At 36.6% G+C, this 23,945-nt stretch overlaps 4 protein-coding genes across 5 annotated transcripts in view; 2 read left to right on the plus strand and 2 right to left on the minus strand.

The window, feature by feature from the left end:
* The window catches only part of LOC131439479 (phospholipid scramblase 1), a 53,622-nt gene that overhangs the window by 24,405 nt on the left and 5,272 nt on the right, over positions 1–23,945 (minus strand). For both annotated transcript variants that reach the window (XM_058610533.1, XM_058610532.1), the window contains exon 2: positions 3,311–3,667. In XM_058610533.1, the coding sequence (XP_058466516.1) occupies positions 3,311–3,532 (222 nt within the window). In that variant the 5' untranslated portion in view covers positions 3,533–3,667. The remainder of the gene's footprint in view (positions 1–3,310; positions 3,668–23,945) is intronic.
* Positions 3,779–9,771, plus strand: LOC131439481 (farnesol dehydrogenase-like). Its single transcript, XM_058610537.1, has 3 exons — positions 3,779–4,454; positions 9,137–9,268; positions 9,335–9,771. Exons 1-3 carry the CDS (start codon positions 4,023–4,025, stop codon positions 9,506–9,508), a joined length of 738 nt encoding a protein of 245 aa, XP_058466520.1. The 5' UTR covers positions 3,779–4,022; the 3' UTR covers positions 9,509–9,771.
* LOC131439480 (farnesol dehydrogenase-like) lies at positions 16,509–18,072 on the minus strand. Its single transcript, XM_058610536.1, has 2 exons — positions 17,058–18,072; positions 16,509–16,993 (listed from the first exon to the last, which is right to left on the minus strand). The coding sequence occupies exons 1-2, from the start codon at positions 17,619–17,621 to the stop codon at positions 16,805–16,807; spliced, it is 753 nt and encodes a 250-aa protein (XP_058466519.1). The 5' UTR covers positions 17,622–18,072; the 3' UTR covers positions 16,509–16,804.
* LOC131439482 (farnesol dehydrogenase-like) lies at positions 21,659–22,638 on the plus strand. The gene is made up of 2 exons (XM_058610538.1): positions 21,659–22,222; positions 22,298–22,638. The coding sequence occupies exons 1-2, from the start codon at positions 21,659–21,661 to the stop codon at positions 22,469–22,471; spliced, it is 738 nt and encodes a 245-aa protein (XP_058466521.1). The 3' UTR covers positions 22,472–22,638.

Here is a 23,945-nt window from a genome sequence, read left to right on the forward strand (position 1 = left end):
TGACTTTGGCAAAATATACGGCTATTCATAGATAATGCTTATTCATGGGTAGTGTGCATTCTGAAAATTGAATTCTGATTGATTTACAACAGATGAGCTTTCAGATTGCAGATATAGAGCTATAGGCATTTTTGGTGCTCAAAAAAGGCTATTCTAATGCCATTATTAGTGCTTACTAGGACAAATTATTCAATAATCAGTGCTACAAAGTTTGAATTGAATGCTCCCATAGAACTCACCCGGATTGTGCACTCGAGCGACAGCATTTTCACATGCGTGAATTGCTTCCATGAGCCAAACAGTGAAACGTTTTTTTTTGTTCGTTTAAAGTTTGGTTTAAACTAAAAAAACTATTGCATTTTATTTCATATATTTCTTCTCATCCACAGAAAGAAACTATGAATTTCAAAAGTGGCATAATTCTACAAATGATACAGTTCATAACCAATGTTACAACGAACGCCAATGATCATCGTTCGCTTTTCTTCGCCTTTGTTCGATAATCGCTCTGATATTCAGACTTGCCCGTATATTCGTTCTTACATGAAGGTCTATTCTTTACGTATGTGATGAATCATACCCCAGCATTCTCCCATTGCTGCTACCTCTCGAGATATGATGAATTTTTTAGATGAAGAATGGAATCCAACGATCATCGCAGTGACGCTATTCTAACCAATTCGAAGAGTATTGAAACAGTTTTTTTATTACAATGTTTTATGATTAATTATCGGAGTAACATCAAAGTACCGTTATTTAAAGTGTTGTTTATCGTAATTCACTAATTTTTGCAAGGATGGCTTTTATCGTATCAAAGAACGCTCACTCGCAACTCTTCCACCATCAAAGAGAAACGGAAATCATCGCAACAACAAAAAAAAACCGGCATGGTACATTTAACATAGAATAGACACTAGTGCGAGAGCGAATTTCTCTCGGTGCTTATTCTCGTTTCGCGATCCGATTCTGTATGGGCAGTGGATAATTGAGATAGAATCATTTTACTATTGCCGCTTATTCTAACTATGTGCATATAACCTTTGTATAATTTGTGTCTATGAAAATGTATGTGAATGCTCCACACAAGGGTTTTTAAATATTGCAACCTAGTATGAGAATCATCAAGTCGAATCATCGATTCGATTTTCTGCGATAATTGTCAACTTGCGATTCTCTCTTGGTAAATTCCACACAGCGGCGATCATTATCAGACTGAATTTTTTTAAGGGCCATGAAATACTCAGACTATGAAGTGGAGCGAAGAAATGTAGAAAAATTCTCTCGAGGTTCATGCATTGAGAGACTCGAATTCTTGTAGCATCTTCTACCGGATTGAAAATGTTGTATACAATATAGATAAAAATCGAGCAGCTTCTGTCAATTTTTCAGCAATCACCAACACTGAATTTTTGCCATATTTCTGGTAAAGCTCAGATACCGCATTAAAAGAATTTTTTTCGTTAGATTCAGATCCATCCGTAATGAATCGATCCAATATATGATCATTTCGTAATTTTAGAAGAGCTGCCATAGATCACAAGAAATCATAATCGGGTGGAGCAACGCCCAGTGAATATGGAGGGTGCAACAGAGCTTCGCATTTCGGCATTTCCAAATAAGTTTTAACGATTTTCGAAACATGGGGTCTTGCATATTATCATGAAGCGAAATTTCATTTATTGATTTTCTGTAAAATGGCAGCCCTTTGAAAATAAAATCGCATTTTTTCATCACAAAACTGTTCATGAAAAAATATTCACAATTTTCAAAAACCGCTACGTACCTCTGTGAAGATAACTATCGAGAATATTCTGTGAAATTTTTGAATCGATTGGTCAAGATTTACTTGAATTATGTTTCCGGCTATCAAAATGCAGCACTTTCGCGGAAATGCAGCCAAGCCGCCAATTTGTTTTTCAATTTTTAAAACTGATCATTTTTTGTACTTAAATATACATATTAAAAAGTGCTTTATACAAAAATCGGATTACTCCATTTTTTGGATCCCAAAATAATTCCTCAAAAAAGTCCTTCTCTTTTTTTTCTACAGTCGTGTAACCCCTTAAATTTCATACACGAAGTATTATGAGCGCAACTTTTGCCTTTCTAGTATGACGCAAAGACAAGAAATCTTACAACAGAGACAACAAATCTTGCGCTCCTGTCACTTCTACAATTCTGGGTCATGCTAAACGGGGTTTAATGGTTTGGTCGAAAAAATGCATTGGAGTAAATCAACCAACTGGAAATTAAACAAAATCACCCGAACTGCCAAAACGAACCCACCATCTAAATTCTGGGAGTCAAAGCATTCACTCTGCTTTTTCAGTGATCCTTCCAACGGGAGTACAAAGAAGCAAAACACGTAAGGATACAGAAAAAATTGTCTGCATTGAGAAGCAAGACTTTCTTGTACACCTCATGAGAATCGACATAAAACGAATTTCAAATTTGAGCTTTGTTGGCGACTGCCTCTCGAAAGTTGATGAATTTGGAATGAGCTACTGTTTAAGTGGCTAGCCATTCATAGATTGAAAAGAGTACAACAGCTACCGATGAGAGCAAACGGCGACATTCACGAGAGAAAATGTCATGAGACCCATGACATTTTGCATCTGCTACAGTCACGGCGAATCACAGTCGGCGTCTGCTGTCGTATGTGCGGTTTGACTGTCTGCTGTTTTGTGTCATTCTCCAGTACCGTTCGCAACACTGGTACTGCCAAATTGATTCCATCAAATGCGCTGTTTTGGGTTGTCCGGAACGTTCCTCGTCTTCTAAGTCAAAATTTCCATTTTTGAACCGCGCAAATCATTTTTTGCATGCTCACTCAGCGAGAGCATGTAAACTGTAACTAAAATACGATGACTTTCCGCGGTATGATTCTTCGTGTTAAAGTAATGAACTGAAACTCCTCACCACAAAGTTTTGCCAATTACTATCATTGACCTGTTTGATACTGCACAACAAATGCTACGAATTCAATTACGAAATATCATGTACTGGTTTCTGCAGCTTCCAGGAGATTATACGCAACACTTGATACCACACTTTTTAGCTAACAAAGAACTTAGTTAAAACATTTCTACAGTTTGAAAATTGATTAAGAAATTATTGGGTGCAATTAAATATGTAGAGTTCAAGCAATACCGATTCACCACATTCCGTAGGAAGGAAAGAAACACATTCCAGGGACATTTGAAAGGAACCACTACCATATAGTATCTCCATGAAACAACGGTAAAGTAAAATTGAACTCAAAACTATTAACCAAACATAGTATTATTATTATTACATTGAAGAAACTTACCACTGCTGGAGGATAAGCTCCAACCATCGGTCCGGCCGGATATGGAGGCTGCCCGGCTGGCGGATATCCTCCCATGCCACTGTCTTGCGGCATCGGCGGATAAGCCGGATACGGGGAGACGTACGGTGCCTGTGGGCCCCCTTTATCATCCACTATTGGCCCCGGTGGGTACGGTGCGTATGGGGCGTATCCTCCTCCCGGTGCTGATGGTGCCTGATTCATGGTTGATGAATTCTACTGGAACAAGGTAAACTCTAAAGAAAAATTGTTTTCTGGAGAAGCTACCGTACGCTGGTCTGGTATCGATGTGGTCGTATTATACTTCCATACAGGTTGTGGAATCACTTGAGATAGAGGCTGCAATTGGGAAAGATAAGGTTTATCAGTTGTATAATGATTTGCAGGTTACTCGCTAATCGAAAGAATTTGATAGTGATTTGAACATCTCTAGTCAGGTTAAAATATATCATCCTATGAAATGTTTCCCGCGTTGAGAGAACAAACTTCCATATTTGGACACTATCAATATTTCAATTCCATTAAATCTTCCGCTAAAAAAAAGAATCCATATCTTGCGTGACTCATTATCAATCATTCCGAATTTCAACATATGCACGGAAATCTGCACCGACTGCACTTATACTTCACTATATATTCCTTAATGTCCCAAAGAGCTGGACAGTGCAATCGCAACCATTGAGCTGAGAGCAAGATGGATCGTTGGGTAGGTAAAGTGGCTGTCGTAACGGGAGCAAGTGCAGGCATCGGTGCCGTTATAGCGGAAGAACTTGCCAAAGCGGGCATGATCACGGTGGGGTTGGCTAGGCGAGTCGAACGCGTAGAAGCACTGAAAGGACGTCTTCCTACGAAAGTGGCATCACGATTGCATGCCATGAAATGTGACGTATCCAACAAGGAGGATATCGAAACAGCGTTCCAGAAGATTCGTGAACAATTTAGTGGCATCGATGTGCTAATCAACAATGCTGGAGTCGTAAGACAGACCGCTCTGCTAGCGGATGACGACGGACAGGGTTTGAAGGATATTTTGGATACCAACGTCCTAGGATTGACGCTGTGCACCCGGGAAGCATTCAAATCGATGAAGCAGCGTTCGGTGGCTGGTCATATTGTGCACATTAATAGCATCGCTGGACACCAGTCGGTGTTGAACAGTCGTTCGCACCGCACGCGTATAGCTCTTGGCTCCTGGAATTTTTTTCTGGCTACCTAGAGTTTCATTGATTCAAGGCTTCAGTCTTTTTCAAGACTACCTGAATCACTAACCAAGTGACTAAGTGATACAAAGAGTGATATTAGAGTGACTAAGTGATACAAAGAGTGATATTAGAGTGACTAAGAAATTAATCAGCCTTTTTTAAGGCTAGCTAGGAGTCTAATCGAAGACTAATTTAGCCTAGTTAATTTAATTTAAAATTTCATTAATTTAAAAAATGCCTGCGTCCAACCGGAAAGGCAACAAGCCTAAGGCTAAAAATAATTCAATACGGAATAAATCACAATCCGTTATTCAACATTTTTCTAATAACATTCACGATCTTATAGAATCTGAATGTAAAAATAAAAGACAACGGACGGATTTCCCTTCCATTGATCCTATGCCGTCTAACAATATTTACGAGATTCTTCCTGAATCCGATTGTAGCGACATAGAAGAAAATTCTTCAAAAATTCCCAAAATGGACGCTTGTCGTTCTGGGAAGAAACATCAATCTATGCCACCAGTGACGGTGATGATTTCCGACTTCAAAGCATTCCGTACTGAGCTTTCTACTTTTCTCCCGGAAGTAAAAGTCTCATTTCAAATCGGACGAAGAGGAGAATGTCGAGTCTTGGTGGATGGATTGGAAGATTACGAACGTCTTATTCGATATTTGTCCGAGAAACTTCATAAATTTTATTCATATGATATAAAATCAGACAGACCCTTCAAGGCTGTCTTGAAAGGATTATCAAATGATCAAAGTATTGATGAAATTAAAAATGAACTAAAAGAATTGCTTGGTTTTGCCCCTTCCCAAGTAATACTTATGAAAAAAAGAGCGAATGGTACTTCTAAACCACGCTCTGGAATTTCCCATGAACTTTACCTAATACACTTCAATCGAAGTGATGTAAACAATTTGAAAACTTTAGAAAAAGTACGTTTCATTTCCCACATTAAAATTCATTGGGAACATTATAAACGGCATAATCGTATTGCAAACTTAACGCAATGTCGTCGTTGCCAAGGCTTCGGTCATGGAACCAAAAATTGTCATATGGATATACGGTGTTTGAATTGTGGTAAATCGCATTCGAAAGACGTTTGTCCAATGAATGAAACCACTGATAAATTTTCATGTTCAAATTGCAATGGAAATCATAAATCCAATTATTTGAAATGTCCTGTCAGGGAAAAAATTTTTAACGCTCGTTCGCTTCGACAACAAGTCAAATCAACGACCTTAAATTTACAGAACATACCTGAAAATACAGGTACGCCTGCCAATTCATCTTCTAACGAAAACAATTTATTGACAGGTAGATCGACCTCGTCATCATCTTCTTCTAATGTCAGTTATGCTGGTATATTAGGTAGAAATCTATCTCCTATTTCTTCTAATGTAAATAATCAAAACACAGGACCGCCTTGCAGTTCTTCTTCTAACGAAAACAATTTATTAATAGGTAGACCGGCCAAATCATCTTCTTCTAATGGCAGTCTACCTACAAATATTCCTTCAATGCCATTCGCTTCTTTAAATGAAGTCGATTTAGGCGATATAACTGAAAATAAAATGATCTACCTACAAGATCAACTTTTTCAAATGATCATCCAAATGAATTCGACTTCATCACTTTTTGAAGCATTTCAAATCGGATGGAAATTTGCAAATAATATTATAATGAATTTAAAATTTAACAGTGATGTTAAATAATTATTTGAATATTTTAAATTGGAATGCTCGATCTTTGAAATCGAGTGAAGATGAATTTTATAATTTTCTCAAAGTTCACAAAATTCATATTGCCATTGTGACAGAAATTTTTCTTAAACCAAATGTAAAATTGAAAAGTAATCCACATTATGTGGTTCATCGATTTGACAGGTTTACTGGAATTGGTGGTGGAGTTGCCATTTTTGTCCAACGGCAAATTAAACATCGAATTTTACCTTCTTTCAATACTAAAGTTATTGAAAGCTTGGGAATCGAAGTTGAAACCATTCATGGAATTTATTTCATCGCTGGAGCATATTTGCCATTCCAATGCACCGGCGAACAATTAAATTTCTTTAAAGGCGATTTGCAAAAACTTACAAGATATCGATCGAAATTTTTCGTAATAGGGGACTTAAATGCTAAGCATGTCCAGTGGAATTGTAGGCAAAATAACAGTAATGGTAAAATACTTCATAATCAACTCTCAGCTGGTTACTTCACAGTTCTTCATCCCAGTAATCCTACTTGTTTCTCTTCCGTGAAAAACCCGTCTACAATTGATCTGGTTCTAACAGATCAAAGTCACATTTGTAGTGAACCGATTACTCATGCTGGCTTTGACTCAGATCATCTTCCTGTAACATTCAGACTTTCCAACGAAGCTATAATTAATCCAATTAGTTCTATTTTCAACTATCATAGAGCTAATTGGTTGGATTACAGATCTCACATTGAAAATCATGTGGATCATGAAACTATTTTAGAAAATTCTGCGGACATCGACACAGCAATTGACAATTTGAATCATTATATTATCGAAGCTAGAAATCATTCAGTTCCCAAAGCTCAAACTAAATTAAATTCTCCTATCATCGATGACAATCTTCAACTGCTCATTCGGTTGAAGAATGTTCGTCGACGACAATATCAACGTTCTCGTGATCCTGCTATGAAAAACATAGTTAAGGATTTACAAAAAGAAATTAAACATAGATTTACTCTTTTGCGAAATGAAAATTTCGCTAAAGAAGTTGAACAAATTAAACCATATTCTAAACCTTTCTGGAAACTTTCTAAGGTTCTTAAGAAACCTCAGAAACCAATTCCTGCTCTCAAGGAAGGAAATCAAATACTTCTTACAAATGGTGAAAAAGCTCAAAAACTTGCTCAGCAGTTCGAGAGTGTCCACAATTTTAATTTAAACGTTGTGAGTCCTATTGAAAATGAAGTCTCACTGAAATATGATCATATTTCAACCCAAGTGTTATCACACGATGACATTATTGAGACGAATTTTGATGAAATTAAATCAATTATTAGGAAACTCAAAAACATGAAGGCTCCTGGTAATGATGGAATTTTTAATATTCTTATTAAAAATCTTCCCGATGTTGCCTTGAGACTCCTGGTTAAAATTTTCAACAAGTGTTTTTCATTAGCTTACTTCCCAAAAAGATGGAAAAACGCTAAAGTAATTCCTATCCTAAAACCTGATAAAAACCCAGCAGAAACATCAAGTTATCGCCCAATTAGCTTACTTTCTTCTATCAGTAAACTTTTTGAAAAAATTATCTTGTTGAGAATGATGACTCATATAAATGAGAATTCAATTTTTTTACCAGAGCAGTTTGGATTTCGTCATGAACATTCAACTACTCATCAACTTGTCAGAGTAACGAACATGATAAAATCAAATAAATCTTCTGGGTTATCCACTGGAGTTGCTCTTCTAGACATAGAAAAAGCATTCGACAGTGTTTGGCACAAAGGTTTAATAGCAAAAATGTCTAATTTCCAGTTTCCTATTTATTTGATCAAAATGATTCAAAATTATTTAACTGATCGTACTCTTCAGGTTAGCTATCAGAATTGTAAATCTGAATTGCTACCCGTACGAGCCGGTGTTCCGCAGGGTTCGAGTGTAGCTCCAATCTTGTATAATATTTTCACTTCTGATCTTCCAAATCTACCCGTTGGTTGTCAGAAATCGCTATTCTGTGACGACACAAGTCTGTTAGCCACAGGTAGAAATCTAAGAGTGATCTGCAGTCGCCTACAAAGAAGTTTAAATATTTTCAGTGATTATCTGTCAAAATGGAAAATTAAACCAAATGCAGCAAAAACGCAATTAATTATCTTTCCTCACAAGCCAAGAGCTTCTTTTCTTAAACCAAACAATAGTCACATTCTCAAATTGAATGGCTTGGAATTGACATGGTCTGATCAAGCTAAATACTTAGATTTAACGTATGACAAAAATCTCACTTTCAAGGATCACATTGAAGGAATCCAGGCAAAGTGTAATAAATATATTAAATGTTTGTATTCTCTTATAAACAGAAATTCTAAGCTCTGTCTAAAAAACAAATTGTTAATTTATAAACAAATTTTCAGACCAGCCATGCTTTATGCGGTACCAATTTGGTCAAGCTGTTGTTCCACCAGGAAGAAAACGCTTCAAAGGATTCAGAATAAAATTCTGAAAATGATTTTGAAGCGTCCTCCCTGGTTTAGTACAAATGAGTTACACAGACTCACAAATATAGAACCATTAGATGTAATGTCACATAATATTATAAGCAAATTCCGACAAAAATCGATGCAATCTTCAATTGAATCGATTCGATCTCTGTATTAGTTAGTAAGTTAGTATATAAGTTCCTTTTCCCCATTACACAATACAAGTAGGTTTAGAATTTTCCCTACACAAAAATCTCAGAATTGCGGAAGCAAATAATGTCCTCATGGTAATAACCAAATCATATATATAATAGGGCTGAAAAGTCACCACTTGTGGCTGAACACCCAATTTAAATCTTAATAATTTAATTTTAACTCATATTCCAATTAATAGTTATTTAAAAAAAAAAAAAAAAAAAAAAGCATCGCTGGACACAAAGTCTTACAGTTTCCGCACATGAACATGTATGCTGCTAGCAAGTTTGCCGTAACTGCAATCACGGAAACCATGCGAAACGAGCTGAGGGAGATGCATTCTGAAGTAAAAGTTACAGTAAGTCGTCCGATTCCGATCAAGAGTCAAGTCGGTAAGTAATCAAAATGTTTCGTGTATTTTCAGAGCATCAGTCCCGGGGTTGTAAAAACTGAGATTGTAGCCGGTCTGGATGACCACAAGGATTTCCCTAAACTGGAAAGCGAAGACATCGCCAACGCAGTTCTCTACGTGCTAGGAACGCCGGAACATGTGCAGGTTCACGAGCTGATTATCAAACCCGTTGGTGAACAGTTTTAAAAGAACTTGATAGAAGATTCAAAGTGGCGTGTTAAAAATTCTTATGGATGGAACATCATCCTAAAACTCTGATAGTTTCTATTTTCTATTATTCTGGTTTTAATCAAAAATAATATGTCAAAGCAAGGAACGTGAATTTTGAATTATAAGAATGTGCTATATAAGAAGTACTTTATTTAAATTTAGGTTGAGTAGTTTGTGAATATCACTGAAGACATTTTTAATGGAAGGAAAACGTACCAATAAAAATACTTGAAAATCCACATCTTCGTATCAATCAAAAATGCTTCTCAGCTAGTGAATGATCCATCGATAGAAACAAGTTTGTAATCGGAAAAAATCAAGACTTTTGCGCAAACCGCACGGAGTGCAACTTCCCAGTCGGCTTCTCACAACTTGACACGTACTGTTTCGCCACATTCCGGGTAGATGTGAATGGGAGCTGGTCATTTTGCCGAAAGTCGTTTTCGCTGAGTGCCATTTCGACGAATAGGTCATTTTTCCAAAAGTCGTTTCGCCGAAAAAGTAATTTTGCCGAAAGGGTCATTTCGCCGAAAGGGACATTTTGCCGAAAGGCTAATTTCGAATACATCACATTATTTTTATTTTGTTTTTTTTTATGTCTCCTGGATAACTGATGCAGCCACATAAGCCAAGGTGGCACGGCGGCACAAACGATATAAAGAAAACCAACGAAATGACCCTATCGGCGAAATGGTTTTCGGAGAAATGGCTTTTGGCGAAACGGCTATTTCAAGGAATAGTATAATAACTATTCAACATTAATAAAAATTATTGCATCTCATTTTGTTATTGATGAAATATTTCAATTGTATTAACACTCAAACGCTCGGGTAGGGATTTTCAACGAATTTTTTTTTTTTTAATTATAACTCTTGATACCGTTGATCAATTTCGATGCGTCCAGTGTCAAAAAACCAGATTTTCTTCTAGTCCATGCTGACTCATACGGAACCGCAGCGGTCCAAAAACACCGGAGTTATTCCAGATCGCGTAGGGGTATGTCTGTTCTGCCGTTAGAAGTATGTTATGAAGGTGGCAAAAAGTAGTTGATCAAACTGCTCTAAGTGGAAAGTACTTTAAATTTACATCAAAATCTCGAAAATATGCAGATCAACTAAACTGGAGTTACCAAATTAGTTTTGAAAGTCTTTTAACAACTTGAAAAGTCCTGAGATGAAATGCCATGTCAAATTTCAAGAACAATTCTATGGGACCACAAACCGGATTTACGGGAATTGACATTGCATTTTATGAGCTCTAGTAAGTCCTTCACATTTTATACAATTTCCGTATTAATCCCATACTTATATAAAATTTTATGTATCAAAAACTTCTAACGGCAGAACAGACATACCCCAGACATACCGACGCATGAAAATTGGTCAACGATAACAAGAGTTATGATTTTTTGAAAAAATAAATTCGATGAAAATCCCTACCCGAGCGTTTTAGTGTTAAGTACAACTGATTGAATAGTTCCATCTTCGAATAAAAGAAATTTAACCCCTTACCGCTCAAGGGAAAAATGTTTCCCTTCTATAAATATCTTCATTTTATTCTTCAATTACTATTATATCGATGTTTTTTACCGAATGTTAAAGAAAACTTATTTCCAAGGCGACACATGTGTTTCCGAACGAATAAGTAAAAAGAACTATCAATCTTTATTGAACTAAAAAAGTTTGTGCAAAATGACGTATAGAAAATAGAACACATAATAAATGTGTTATGTGCAACGTCCACAAGTACATGAAATCGTTTCGTAGAAGTCCATAACTAACTATTTATTTTATTATTCTGATATTTAAAGAAATTAAAGCAATAAATCAAATTACGATATAATAAACCCAACTCTTCTTTTATTTATTTCTAAGAATCAAAGGGAGAAATATTTTCCATGAAATTATAGGAAACTTATGCACCCTGCTATGTTTTTCTGGTGATATTCTATTTATTTACACCCCCAGTAGCTAAAATATTGTCTTGTACTGACATATTTCGTCCTGCACATCTTATGGTCGTGAAAGGGTTAATAAACAGCGTCAGAGTTAGAAGATTTAATAAACAGCTGGGGACGGTATAGCGTGATGGATTAATCGATACCTTACACGCAGCCCACCTGGGTTCGATCCCCAACCCCACACATAGGGTCAGAATGCTTTTCTGGCCCGAAGAGGAGAATGACCTTAAGGTTAAAACCTCTGTAATTGAAACAAAAAAAATAAACAGCTTCTGAGTTAAATATTATTATATTCTGAATGTTATAACAACAATTCTTGTGGTTGTCTCATTACGTTCCTTAGAGTGGTCTCAGACAGACGATTATGTGCATCATAACATTCTAACAGATTGGCTGAAAAGTTCGTATCGTTTCTATGAGAGGGCGCCACTAGAATTAAATCCATACCATTTTCTGTTAGTACCAACCTTCAAAAGATACGTGTATAAATTTGACAGCTGTCTGATTATTGGTTTGTGAGATATTGCATTTTGAGTGAAGCTACTTTTGTTATTGTATTTTCGTGTGTTGATGAAACACTACTTTTTGATGAAAAAAAGTGCCGCCGATACCAAAAAATGGTTTGATGAGTGTTATCCAGACTCTGCACCGGGCGAAGCAACAATTCGTAAGTGGTTTGCAAAATTTCGTACTGGTCATATGAGCACCGAAGACGATGAACGTCCAAAAGAGGCTGTTACCGATGAAAACGTGAAAAAAATTCACAAAATGATTTTCAATGACCGTAAAGTGAAGTGGATCGAGATAGCTGACACCCTAAAGATATCAAAGGAACGTGTTGGACATATTATTCACGAATATTTGGATATGAGAAAGCTTTGTGCAAAATGGGTGCCGCGTGAGCTCACAATCGATCAAAAACAACAACGAGAAACCATGCTGAAATTGAACGAATTGGGCTTCGAATTGCTCCCTCATCCACCGTATTCTCCAGATTTGCCCCCCAGTGACTTTTTCCTGTTCTCAGACCTCAAGAGAGTGCTCGCTGGTAAAAAATTTAGAAGCAATGAAGAGGTAATCGCTGAAACTGAGGCCTATTTTGAGGCAAAGGACAAATCGTACTATAAAATGGTATCGAAAAGCTGGAAGATCGCTATAATCGCTGTATCGCCTCTGATGGCAATTATGTTGCATAATAAAAACGAATTTTGGCAAAAAAATGTGTGTTTCTATTAAACGATACGAACTTTTCAGTCGAACTGTTATATAAACAGTTTCAATTGAACACTGATTTGGAAAAAAAATTCCACGGTTTGGAAGTGTTGTTCTGGAGTTAATCTATTTTTGTTCATTTGCCAAACAATACTGAGTGGAGACGTCACTTTACACTGTCAAAACAACTTTCAGACAATAGAAAAATTAAAAAATAAATCTCCTAAAAAACACTTTTACTCTTGGTTTGACATTGCAATGAACAAATTTTCTGTTTTGTGAAAAACACACATGCACATTTAATTATTATTTTTGATATTTCAATTCTTATTTCAAACAAAATAATGTTAATCACTTCTACCCGGGATGCGACAATGAAAAATTAGCATTAGCAAAGCAAAGCAAAGTCTTGGCTTAACATTCCTTTTGTGTTTGTTGGTTGAACGATGTTACACTTTAGTAAAAACCTTTCTTAATCCACCTAGTGATGTGATAATGCCTATCTCTTTCTTTAAAACAGTCTTCATGTACATGAAATTTCCGAAATCGAAAAAAAATTTGATGCTTAAAGTATTAAAATTGCATGAAACGTCGAGATTTAGTGTCATCTCGAAAAAAAATTTTTTTTTTAAATAATCAACTTTCTGGGACTTAGAAAAAATTTCAAAATTTTTTCGCTAAAAGTCGACTTTTTCAAAAAAAAACAATTTTTTCTTAGATGACACTCAATCTCGACGTTTCATGCAATTTTATGATATTTGGCATCAAAAAAAACTTATACCATTATATCTCCGAAACCAAAAGTCACAGCTATTTGGTGTTCGAATTTGAATTAGCCGGCAATTCGAATTAGCCGGCAGTACCTTTCAAACGAGTATAAGTTTGTTCAAATCGCTTGAGTCATATCTTCGAAAAGTGCACACACACATACACACACACGCACACGAACATTTTCCGATCACGGTCTCCGAGGCACCGATCGATAGTCGGTTTTTCCAGCAATTCAAATACCTTTCTTTAGAAAAAGTCTCCAGATTTTAAACATTGAAAGAATCTGCTAATCGAAGGTAGGATACGAGAAACTCCTGCAATTATCCCCTATTATTGTATCGCTAAAGAGATTTGAAAAATATATTCATTGATTATACAAATTTTCATGGAGTGCATTTATGTAATTTAAATGGAACCTCATATCAAAATTTTCGATTAATTTTAAATTATTTATGTTCTTATGATTACCTTCTTTCGAAACTTTTGACATATTTGATCAGTTTTTCTTGTTTTTTTTCTTCTAAAGATGATTAGTATAATTCAGGGTGGCAAGTGAATTAGCGATTTCAATTTCCCGGTTTTTTCCCGTTTTTCCCGGTGCGCGAGACTTAAAATTCCCGATTTTTTTTACATGTCCAAAAAAACATCGAGAGTTGAGAAATAAGTATTTTTCGGGTATTTTCTAGGAACTACGATTAAAACTCTCAACCACAGTTTGTCCAAACGTTTATCTTCTGAACTAACAGTATCATCCAGCCCAATGTATTCCATCTTTATTTTGTATTTTACTTAGTCATTAACTTCGATGCAACAATAGGATTAAAACAAGAAACATATCTGGCCAACGGTGATGAAAGTGATCAGTCTTGCATTTCACGAAGGAATGAAGCATCAAAATTATTGCAATTTTCTTGAAAAATCAACACAATTTATTTAAACTCTTGCTTTTTTCAATAATGCTCTTAAGCACAGCTTTCACATCATATTCGACGATTATTGGAGGTGTTTTGTAGTTTTCCAGAAATACCATCAGTTATTTGAAAGCCTGATGATGAAAAATTAAATTTAAAGTCTTACAATTTAAATAAAATAATTATTTTTCGAACTATTCAATCTTTTTCAAGACTACCACTGAATCAGTCTTTTAAAGGCTATCTATATCCCCTAGAAATGGACAAAACCGTTCATTTCAAAGAACTGTTGAAAATTTGATAGTTGTACCGAAAGAATTAGTTCTATTGAACCGTTCTTTCGTTTTTCTGAAACTGTGTATGTTTCTTCGAAAATAATATGAGAGCTATAAATTATATTTTGTAGTAAACAGATTCAATAATAATAAAGTCTTTTTGCATGTGTTCTACCAATAATCATTATCTTTTGTATACATTTTAAAAGTTCGCGAACTTCTACCAGATTCCTCAAACCAGCAAACGTTTCGAAAGACTATTCTATTGAGAAGAATAGAGAGCTATCGTTCTTCAATAAAGAACTCCAGTACACTCAATCTTCGAGGAAAACTAGTTCTTTTGGACCGTGCGCGGACTGACCATCTCTAGTATATTCCAATACTTTTTTAGCCTGGTATAGTGGAAGGTTAAAAATTAAAAATGATTGAACTAAAGCACAACACTCCTTCCTCAAACCCAATTACTTCTAACAACCAGTGGCGTTTCGTGACATTTACGGGTTGTGCACTACTTATATGGTATGATATCAGAACCGTTTCGATGTTGCAACTGAGACAGCAATTTGTTTTCAACTGCCATAAGTATAAGCCACTGAAGCCTTTCCTGAATGTGAGCATACAAGTTCTCACAGAGCCTATTTGGCCAGTTGTGCAGTGCACGAGGTGCACATGAGGACAAGAGGCCATTGCTAACAACATATACGATATTCTTTCAGAGTTGGGTCCTGGCGAGAGAACAAAATCCTTCTAGAATTCATAAAATGTACGCTTGTCACTTTGGAAAAACAACAACAATCTATGCCTCTAGTGACTGAGATGATCTAAATTTGACTCTCCTATCATCGACACTGAACAAGCTCTTACGAACTCTGAAAACCAGCTGTCAAAGAAGGAAATCAAATATTCCTTCAATAGTTGCACTATTTATGTACCATTTAATTCCACTATTTCACTGTCACGTTATTACACTTTCACAAAGTCACTATCCTTTAATGAAGCATAACAAACGTTACAATACAGATACGTGTATTTCGGAATGTTATTTACATCCTTTATCAATTAAAGTATAGTGTAGTATTTTCTGGGATACTTTTTGGGATACGTTACAACAACTTTTTGGATACGTTACAACAACAAAAAATTTAAAAAAATTGAAATATTTGGTTCCATTTGATTTTATGTCTCAAAATTGTTTGTAAGATTCGACGTAAATGTATTTCTATTATGTTTGTTTACCTTTTTATAATACATAGGTATAGAGTTCACTCCAACTAAAGGAAAATTTTCCGAAGTGATTTCCTACACTTTGACAGTTTTATTCGTATTCACCCAGTTATGTTTCTGACATTACCCACCCGGCTTTTTCTTTTCTTTTGCTAATCTTCATTCCCATTAACTCGAACATCGAGGATAAAGTGTTAGTAAAACATTTCCAGGTATACCGGTATGAAATGAGCGCCAAGATACAAATGTGTCGATAATGAACATTTGGTGTGAACAAGCCTAATATTTTTTTGTTTGGTTGGCATGACATCTGCCGAACCTATTTAATATACATCCAAGTCATTGACCAAACAACATGATACTTTTTCATCTTATTAAAAATGTCAAATTTTGTACCAAAAAGTAATGATTTGCGGGAAGCATTAAAAAATAAAAAGTTTTCATCATTCAAAAGCTACCTAAGACAAGATGAGATGGCTTACGTTTTGTGTTAGTACAAAATACTATCACAAAACGTAAGAGCCATTTGTGACGAAAATTGATAATTAATTCATTCTTGACGCATAGCATACATACGAAAAAAAGACCCGAATCCGTACACTGTAAATAAATCTTGAAAACAATTCACTTTATTTCTGATGCGAGAAGTGGACATTGTTTTCAAAGATTGTATATTCTTGAATCGGCAAAAACTCTTCTGATGTTTTTTCTGTTTCTTTTCTCGTTTTTTCATTGATTCAATAGGTTCTTAAACGGTGTGATGGAAAATTTATTATAAACAAAAAATTGGCTTTAGGTTTAATAGTAACGCATAACCGGCAGAACGTTCGACATCCAAACTACAGAGAGATTCACAAGTTTTTCAACCAGCTTAATTATGATTGTTCAACCAGAGTCAAAGCATCAATCCACTATCAGTTCAAACCGGTTCTCCCAGCGGTTTGATCGTGACCTCATGAATCTGAACATGTGGTGGAGTACTAAGTGCATAAATTACAGCACCCGCTATGTCTTCCGGTTGCAGCATTGGCATTTCCTCCATTTTCACGTTGGCATAAGTCTCACAAAGTTCCACCATTGGTGTGCGGGTTAAACCGGGACTGATGCTCTGAAATTGAATCACAAATTGGATAACAATGGCGATCAGTTTATTCGAATTGATTTAACCTCACCGTGACCTTGATCTTGATTCCCGCCGCTCTAAGTTCATGTCTCATGGTTTCGGTGATCGCCGTAACGGCATACTTACTGGCCGGGTATAGATTTGCACCGGGATAGTATGGTACGTGGTGACCTTCAATACTATTGATGTGCAAAATATGTCCAGCTACTGATCGCTTCTTCATCGACAGAGTCGCTTCCCTGCTGCACAGTGCTAGACCCAAAACATTAACATCCAACGATTGTCTTAAGAACTCAGTATTCCCCGGTATCAGTAAATCGATGTTTTCGTATGTTCCAGCATTATTCACCAACACGTCAACCCCACCGAAATTATCTTCAACATACTTAAAAGCTGCCAGTATATCTTCCTCTTTGGAGATATCACACTGGAATGTATGCAACTTGGAAGCTACTTCCGCCGGAAGCTCGGCCTTCAAAGCCTTCACACGATCAACTCGTCTTGCTAGCCCTACCGTAACCAGTCCTGCCGTAGCTAATGCTTTCGCTATTGCGGTTCCCATTCCAGAACTAGCTCCAGTCACGATCGCCACTTTTCCTTGCCAGCGCTCCATGTTGACAGGAACAGGTCTCAGCTGGACGGTGGTTTACTTAGTACTGACTGTTTAGCATATGTATAGTAACGTGACTTGCATATCGCAATCGTTATCACTATTTGGTGTTCTAACCAACTCATCTTTTTGGCACTACTTAAAAAAACGCGATTCTTCTGATAGGATGATTGCTCCCATTTTCATCTCATTATGAAATGCTGGTTTTCGAGCGCAGTAAAATTTAGACTCGATTATGTCAATTTTGCACTCTCTATTCTTGATTCAATTGGAAGAATAGAAACAGTAGAAGCAACTGTAACAAATTTTTCAATTGGTTGAAATCGAAGTAAAGGCTGTGATTTTTTTGTTTCTCGATCTTCAACCTTTCGGGCCAAAATATTTGATAAGCTCAGCTGATTTTTTGACCTGGAAGTTGGTGTACGCCATGATGTATTCTACAACGCCGATCGTCCGATGGTCACCGAGCTTCAGTATTTGTAGAGTATGCGCATTAGGGTGCTAAAAATGATTATCTCAAATTAAAACGTCGATTTCTGATGTTCTTTAGAAAAACGGAACTGGAAGTATTATCACTACGAATTTAGGGATTCTTTATGAAACCGTAAGCCTTTTCTTTTGAAAAAATGAGTTTGTGGAAATCGGTTTGGCCATCTAGGAGAAAAGTAAGCTAGATCCTTTTTGCAGTTTTTGACCACTATTTCCAATACCTCCGAAACCTAATTTCGTGACCATCAACAATTGAAAAAAAATTCCATCTTTTGCTTCGTCGTTTTAAGTAGCGGTATGAAATTTTTAACGCCTAATCCAGTAGTTCCGGAACCGGATGTCGGATCCAGATGAAAATCAAGAATTTTATTTGCGATTATAACACCTTCTACTTAAACCTAAGTTCATGAAAATCGGTCAAACCATCGTTGAGAAAATAGTCTGAGATTAAGGAGTATTTAAACACTACTTTCGATGCTTCCAGAATCGGAAATCTGGAACCAGGACAGCCGGAATGAAACTGATCGGCCTTCTACTAACAATGAATTTAACAACGAATTTATCAGTCAGTTTTGTGGGATTTGTACTTGTGTTTGCCATCGTTTAAGAAAAAACACATGATTTTGAAAATTTTCCACTTATCATACTCTAGTTCCGATACCAAAAGTCGGATCCGGATAAAATGTTCTAGGAAATTTTTAATAATTTTAAGATCTTTCGTTGAATCGTTCGTTCGGTCAAACCAATTCCGAGAAAATCGAAAGCATATTTTCTACTTAATTTTCACTTATTACCCTATAACTCCGGGACCAGAAGTCGGATCCAAATGAAACTTAATAGCAGGCTATGGGACAATAAGACCTTTTATTTGAATCTAAATTCGTGAAAATTGGTTCAGACATGTCTGAAAAAAGTGAGTGCATATATTTTCCATATTTTTGGTGTATATCACCCTGTATCTCCGGAACCAGAAGTCGGATCAGGATGAAACTCAATAGCAGGCTATGGGATCATGGGACCTTTCATTTGAGTTTGTGAAAATCGGTTCAGCCATCTCCGAGAAAATTGAGTACATATTTTTGTAACATACACGCACACATACACACACAGGCTTTTGCTCAGTTCGTCGAGTTGAATCGAATAATATATGACATTCGGCCCTCCGGGCCTCGGTTAAAAAGTCGGTTTTCATAGTGATTGTATATCCTTTCTATATGAGAAAGGCAAAAAAACCTTTTCGAAAAACAAATCTACTCTGGGTCTAGAATTTTTTTAATTAATATGAAACTACAGTTTGAAATTGTAGCTTGTAATGGAATGGCTGGATAGTTTGTTCCTAATAGTATTCAAACGTCTCTCCGATCGTCCGACCAATGCTTTACATTTGGATTTTAATTTTATAAAAGTTCAGCCTCATCTCGAATCAAAAGTTTACTTATTCTCAGATATTATTTTTTAATGATTTTTCTTTTGTTAATTTTTTGTTGGCAAATCATCATGAATAGGTTAACTCCAGAACAACGCTTCCAAATCAGTTCGCTTTCACATCTCATCCAAGTCAGTCGATAAAACAAAACCGCTTACGTTCGGGACGGAAGAAACCAAGTACAGTATTGTGTAGTGAACAATCGAATGATCTCGAAATGAGTGAACCAAACGAATAAAAGCTACTGCCGGTACGAAAGAATATGATGGTTGTTGACTTCAGGCAGTGCAAAAATTGACCTGCTTAAGGAGCAAATGCATCTTGACATTAAACGTGTGCATTTACTTCACTGCAATAACATAAACAATGTTGTTTACATCCAGTTATATAAAGAGCTGGATGCAATTCAATTCGCAAAAGACAATAACAATGTGCACTATGTGGGTCACGCAAACATTAAGTACAACATTTCAGTATATATGAAATATAGTGCTATAGAAGTGCGTGTGCATGATCTTCCCTCAAACGTCATCGATCCTTATATTCGCGAAACTATGTCCCAATACGAAGAAATTCTCTCAATCGAAAAAGAAAAGTGGAAGAACTTTTTCCCCGGTATTCTAAATAGCGGTCAGGATACAAGAATCCCGTGCAAATCACTGATTACCTATAACAATCAGATGGCCACATGTCAATATTGCCAAAAAGCTGTTTTACTACGGTAAGCCATGTGATAAACTGGACAAGAAGACAACTACACCAAAGGACAATGGTGCTTCCTTCACACCAACCCCAAGCAACCCCAGTACGTGAATAGCGAACCACTGCTCCCCCTTTATTCGCTGGATAACAGCGAAAGCGCCTCTCCTCCAAGGAAAAAAAATTACAAGATCCCGCAAAAAAAAAGTTATAGTAAAACGGCGCAAGATTTCCTTCAGTGATGAGGCGCGTTTTTGGTTAAATGGATACGTCAACAAGCAAAACTGCCGTATTTGGAGCAAGGATAATCCACACGCCGTTCGAGAATTACCAATGCATCCCGATAAATGTACTGTTCGGTGCGGTCCATGAGCTGGTGGGATCACATCTCCATGATCAATGAGTTTTTGTTGCCAAATCTTCAAGATATGAATGTGGACGAAATGTGGTTCCAACAGTATGGTGCCACTTGTCATACTGCGGCCGAAACAAACTTATTGAAAGAAGATTTCAACGACAAAATTATTTCGAGAAAGAATAGGTTAATTGGCCTCCGCGTTCGTGTGATTTGACGCCATTCGATTATTTTTTGTGGGGATACGTGAATTCATTGGTTTATGTGTATGAAAAAATTTGACTTTTGTAAAAAATAGTCGTGGCGACCATATGCCTGAAATCTTATTTAATTGTTAAATAAAAATCAATTGTCCACTTCTTAATTAGGCATGTGCTTTATTTAAATTTCAAATCAGTAAGCTCTCTACATTCTTTATTATCTACGATTTGTGGAAGTTTCATTCAAATATGTTTATTTGTTAAAAAATGACATAACTTTGTGGAAAATTTGACGAAAATTTCATTTTACAATAACTTTCATGAAAACTTCCATGTTCTATCAGATAGTCATTTTAATAATCAAATAGAACCAAAAAACAAAAATATTTAATTTTTTGGGCGCTTTTACTAATTCTAACCCATAAATCATACACCCCCAAAGATTGGGGTTTTTCCGCCCATCTACTTCATTACATTTATATATTGAAATCTTAATCAGCATTTAAACCAAAGACGATCACAATATAATTGTATCATTTGAAATGTTCATTATCTTCGGTTATCGATATAAAAAAGCAGTTGCTCCATTTCTAATAAATGAATTTCATTTCCGACAATGGGAAGTGTGGTCGATTCTCATTCAAAACAAATTCCGAAAACCTCGCAAAACAACGCCATGCAAATTGTCATGTAAGCTGCATGTAACGTCCCAACGGCATTTGTTCAATACGGTGGGGCACTTTAGCTACTGTCTATCATGGGTTAATCATAAATAGGCTTACTATTCATTCACCTAGTACCAGTCATAATTGAAGCGCGAAAAGAGTTATAACACTAGTGATATACAATCGAATATTATCACGAAATAAAAATGAATCGTTGGATCGGAAAAGTAGCAATGGTGACTGGTGCGAGTTCCGGTATTGGTGCAGCCATCGCTAAAGAACTGGCCCGATCAGGGCTTACTACCATTGGTCTTGCCCGACGGGTGCATCGAGTGGAACTGTTGAAGAAAGATCTAACGGGTGAAGCTGCTTCCAGATTGATCGCCATGAAATGTGACATAACTAAGGAGGAAGAAATATTGCACGCATTCGCTTTCGTAAATGAAAAGTTCGGCGGTGTTGATGTTATGATCAATAATGCTGGAGTGAGTCGGGACATTACGACACTGATGGCGAATAATACCAAGGATGTACGAGACATATTCGACACCAATGTAATTGGATTGATCCAATGTAGCCGGGAAGCGTTCCAGTCAATGAAAGCACGGAATGTGATGGGCCATATCATAAACATCAACAGCGTCGCAGGCCATCACGTACTGGATTTACCGCGCCAGTCAGTGTACAGCTCAAGTAAATTTGCTGTAACTGCACTCACGGAAGCAATGCGCATCGAGCTGAGGAACGAGAAAACTAACATCAAAGTAACGGTAAGACGTTTTAGAAAGCCCAGTCCGCTTGCTTTTTCATATTTTTCTGATGGCATTTAACATTTTTTTTTTCAGAGCATTAGTCCTGGAATAGTGAAGACTGAAATTTTGAATGGTATTCCTGGGGTGGAACTGCTACCAGCTATGGAGCCGGAAGACATTGCCGATGCCGTTCGTTACGTACTGAGTACCCCTCCACGAGTTCAGATTCACGAACTGACGATTAGACCAGCTGGTGAACCATTTTAGTTCTGCAATTAGACTATATGTGTTTTAGTTTAATGGAAAAGTAACCAATCGTGATTTTGAATCACCGAGGAAAGCTCGAACTGAGCAACATTGAATCGAGAATATGACCATTGCTTTCTCTAACATTCTAGATAACGTATCTTATATTCTTTTTACACTTTCACATTTCTGCATAAAAATATCGTTTCCATGCTTAAATATATTTGATCAATCTCACAAACTGTCTAAATCATTAGAAAATTCTACTATCTACTGATAATGACTACCGATTGGAGCAGTTTTGATGTCGATTTAGAATTTTTAAAGGATGGTTTAAAATTTTCAACACACTTTACCCTATAATTCCAAAACCGGAAGTTCAGTTTACTGGAAAGGTTTGTTGTTTTTTTCTATTGCGAAAAAGTGTGAAAATTAGGTGTTGCCTCCATATAGAAAGAAAATGTGTTGTTATTCTAGGGGAAGTAGAAGTATTGAACAGGTATGTAGTGTTAGTTAAAAAAAATAAGTGGAAACGACTTCAGAAATTGTCCACTCAAACTACTCTAACGGGGCTCCAACTCCTCATATTAAAAATGGTTCAACAATGGTCCTCTGTCTGACCGGTTCGTTGAAAGAAAAAAAAAGGACATTCGGTTCAACGGTCTGTTTCAAAATCAGCAATGGTCCCGTATTGGCCTCCGGATGAACGATTGATTGGACGTTCATTGGACCAACGATCCAACGTATTGCACCAACGAAGGATCACCGTTGAGCGTTTTTCCTAAGAGGGAACCTAAACTGCCCAATTCAAGAATTGTACGGCTAACTGAGTGTATTTGATAGAATTTTCCCCTGAAAATGAGATTTTTATACCTATCAGTTTGTAGAAGAAAGAAGAATCCGTATTCGGATGAAATTCGATAGGATTATAAGAGGTTATAAGACCTTTTATTTGAACCTACACTTGTGAAATTGAATGTGCAGTCTCTGAAAAAATCGATGAAACGTTATTAGTTCTTTTTGCACATTTTACCCCGTAACTTCCGAACCGGAATTCGGATCCAAATGGAATTTAATAGCAACTTATGGGATCACAAGACCTTCAATTTGAATTTTTGTTGAAGAGAATTGGTTGAGAGGTCTCTGAGAAAATCGAATGCACTTTTCCTTCATGTTTTTGCTCATTTCACCCCGTTACTCCCGAACTGAAAATACGATCCAGGTGAAATTCAACCGCACTGTATGGGACCAAGAGGCCTTTCAATAAATTTAAGCCATCCCCGAGAAAATCGAGTGCACATTTTTGTTATATACATACACACATCCACACAACCAAACACCCACCCACCCACACCCAAACCCACCCACCCACACCCACACCCAAAGCCACCCACCGAACCACACCCACAACCAACCAACCACCCACACACACACAGACATTTGCTCAATTCGGACCTCCGGGCCTCGGTTAAAAAGTCGGTTTTCAAAATAATTC

Source organism: Malaya genurostris, chromosome 3, assembly GCF_030247185.1.
Source record: "Malaya genurostris strain Urasoe2022 chromosome 3, Malgen_1.1, whole genome shotgun sequence".
NCBI lineage: Eukaryota > Metazoa > Arthropoda > Insecta > Diptera > Culicidae > Malaya > Malaya genurostris.

Coding starts and splice junctions, on each gene's coding strand:
- LOC131439480 (XM_058610536.1), bottom strand. CDS start 17,621: ATGGAGCGCTGGCAAGGAAAAGTGGCGATCGTGACTGGAGCTAGTTCT. Junction 16,994..17,057: donor GAATCAAGATCAAGGTCACG/GTGAGGTTAAAT, acceptor ATTCAATTTCAG/AGCATCAGTCCCGGTTTAAC.
- LOC131439482 (XM_058610538.1), top strand. CDS start 21,659: ATGAATCGTTGGATCGGAAAAGTAGCAATGGTGACTGGTGCGAGTTCC. Junction 22,223..22,297: donor AAACTAACATCAAAGTAACG/GTAAGACGTTTT, acceptor TTTTTTTTTCAG/AGCATTAGTCCTGGAATAGT.
- LOC131439481 (XM_058610537.1), top strand. CDS start 4,023: ATGGATCGTTGGGTAGGTAAAGTGGCTGTCGTAACGGGAGCAAGTGCA. Junction 4,455..9,136: donor GTCATATTGTGCACATTAAT/AGCATCGCTGGA, acceptor AAAAAAAAAAAA/AGCATCGCTGGACACAAAGT. Junction 9,269..9,334: donor ATTCTGAAGTAAAAGTTACA/GTAAGTCGTCCG, acceptor GTGTATTTTCAG/AGCATCAGTCCCGGGGTTGT.